Source organism: Rattus norvegicus, chromosome 3 (assembly GCF_021556685.1).
Source record: "Rattus norvegicus strain SHRSP/BbbUtx chromosome 3, alternate assembly SHRSP_T2T, whole genome shotgun sequence".
Classification (NCBI taxonomy): Eukaryota; Metazoa; Chordata; class Mammalia; order Rodentia; family Muridae; genus Rattus; species Rattus norvegicus.
Window position 1 is genome coordinate 72,407,000 of NC_141536.1, and position 2,846 is coordinate 72,409,845.

Consider the following 2,846-nt stretch of genomic DNA (forward strand, 5'->3'; position numbering starts at 1 on the left):
TGTAGGTAAATAAATTCTACCATATATTTATAGGTAAATTTTTTATTAGATATTTATGAATTTGACGCTTCCTTTGTCCTACATGAGGACTAAAAAGTTTTCAAATACTTTTTCTAACTAAAATATACAAGTAAATAGTTTTTTTAAAAATCCTGCACATGATATGGTCTGTGCAACTTTATAATTCATCTAGTTTTAATAATAATGAATGTTACAAATTATATAGAGCAATATGTGTGTATTTAAGCCCATTTAAAAATCAAGCCATAGTGTGTTAAGGAACTACATATTACAACACACAGTGCTTTTTTTCTAATGGTTAGTTAGCTGAAAATGTCTATTATCATTATCATCACTATTATTAGTAGTGTTTGAAAGAAAATGTGTACCTTCAAGACCTAAGTGGTAATTGCATGAAGTCCTGGTCATATATTGGGGAGGAAAATAGCCTTAATTGCTTTGAGTTACTAAGTACATTTTTTAATTGTGTTTAAATGATAGATACTAAGTACATTTTGAATTATGTTTAAGTATTGCTATGCAAAAGTTATTCTCTGTTGTACTCTCACCTTTTGATTAGAAATTTATTCATTAGTTTTTCTTTTAACCATTATCCTATGAATTATTATCATTAAATCTCACCTTTTGATTAGAAATTTATTCATTACAGTTTTTCTTTTAACCATTATCCAATGAATTATTATCATTAAATCTGTTCCTTCTCCCTGTCTCTGCCTCTCTGTCTCCCTCTGTCTCTCTATCTCTCTTTTATGTAAAAACAGTGAAACACAAAGATATCCTGCAATGTTCACATAGGACTGCTTCATGCAGACAATAGATACTAAAGAACTTTATTTGTGAAATTTTGGTATTTATATCACATTTTTATTTAAATGGAAGTTACAATTTAAAAGTAAACTAAGCAAAAATACTTGATCTAATTCTTTTCTTACCATGTTATGCAAATTCTAGCTTAATTTTTGAAGTTTTTGTCATCTGAACACATTTAAGTAATAAAAGAGTCTAGAAAGATAGGGAAGAGTGATAGACATGTTAATAAATTCTTTTATTTTTATGTAAACACTTTAAAATTTGAAATAGAAACACAACTATCTTAATTTATTGTCTGATACTATTATTGGATTCATGTATATTTTATAGTGAATAACCTAACAAATGTAGTGAGAATAATTATGGCTATAGTAACAATATATAATATACAGCTTATATTAGGATTTCTCTGTGACTTGTCATTTGCTTTATATCATGTGTCATCGTAGATCATCACTCTTTATCTAAATGTGTTACTGAATAATGAGTGTTGGAGAAAAAGAAAAGTAAGATGACTCGTGAATCACAAATATAGATAGATAGATAGATAGATAGATAGATAGATAGATAGAGATAGATAGATAGATAGATAGATAGATAGATAGATAGATAGATGACAGATGGAAATATGTAGACAAAGTCACTGACAATTCAGTTTAATCATTCTCCAATATTAATTTTCCATGATCATGCCACATTACAATTGTAATTTATGTTACTTATTTTCTTCATTTGCCTATGTACATAGTAGATTCCTAAGAACGTAATTAATTTATTATACATCCAGAGGAATATCAAACTCTAGCAGACCATAGCCTGACTAAATTTTAACTATTTAGGTCATGAACAGAGAAGAATGGACAATAGAAACTGCACATCTGTACCTGAATTTCTTCTGTTGGGAATTACCAACAAGCCTGAGATGAAAGTCGCTTTGTTCACAGTGTTTCTGATAGTTTATCTCACTATTCTTCTGACAAATGTAGGAATGATCACACTGATCACAATGGATCCCCAGCTTCACACACCAATGTACTTCTTTCTCAGCCACCTCTCATTCTCTGACCTCTGTTATTCAACTGCTGTTGGACCCAAGATGCTGTTAGATCTTCTTGAAGATAATAATCCAATTTCTTTTGTGGGCTGTTTTCTTCAACTCCTGATTGTTTCTATTTTTATAGATGTTGAATGCATGCTGCTGGCGGTGATGGCCTTTGATAGGTACAAGGCCATCAGCAACCCCCTGATGTATACTGTGGACATGTCTAGTAGAGTATGTTACCAGTTCTTAACTGGAATATATCTGTTGGGAACTATAGATGGTTTCATACATACCTCATTGGCATTCAGCTTGTGTTTCTGCCACTCTACTCAGATTAATCATTTCTTTTGTGATTTGCCTCCAGTCTTACTTCTTTCATGTTCTGATACGCATGTCAATGAACTGGTATTATTTACTCTTTTTGGTTTCATTGAACTAAGCACAATTTCAGGGGTTCTTGTATCCTACTGTTACATTATCTCATCTGTCTTAAAGATCAGTTCTACTGGTGAGTGGTTCAAAGCTTTCTCCACCTGTGCATCCCACCTGACTGCAGTAGGGATTTTCCAGGGGACCATGCTCTTCATGTACTTCAGACCAAGTTCTGCATACTCTCTAGACCAAGATAAAATGACATCAGTTTTTTACCTCCTCATTATCCCCATGATAAACCCCCTGATTTACAGCCTAAGGAACAAGGATGTAAAAGAAGCCCTGGTCAGGCTCAGAAGTAAAAGGTGGCTTTAAGAATATCTTACATATACAAAAAAAACATTTATGGTAGCTATTATATTCCAGCATTCCCATGAGTCAATATGATCAGTTTGTTCAATAATCTGAATTCTTGTAGCATACCCTAGTAATAAAAGTACTGCTTCACCTTCTAAATATGTTGTACTGTATTAGTGTATTTTGCTAAGATTTGATTTTCATGTCTTGACGTTTTTATTACCAATTTAACTTTAAACTATTT

General features: G+C 31.7%; 1 protein-coding gene across 1 annotated transcript; it reads left to right on the plus strand.

The window, feature by feature from the left end:
* The first annotated feature begins 1,687 nt into the window (after window positions 1-1,687).
* Window positions 1,688-2,620, plus strand: Or5w13 (olfactory receptor family 5 subfamily W member 13). The gene is given in 1 exon segment (NM_001000928.1): window positions 1,688-2,620. A coding segment is annotated over 1 exon segment (933 nt).
* Window positions 2,621-2,846: the final 226 nt, after the last annotated feature.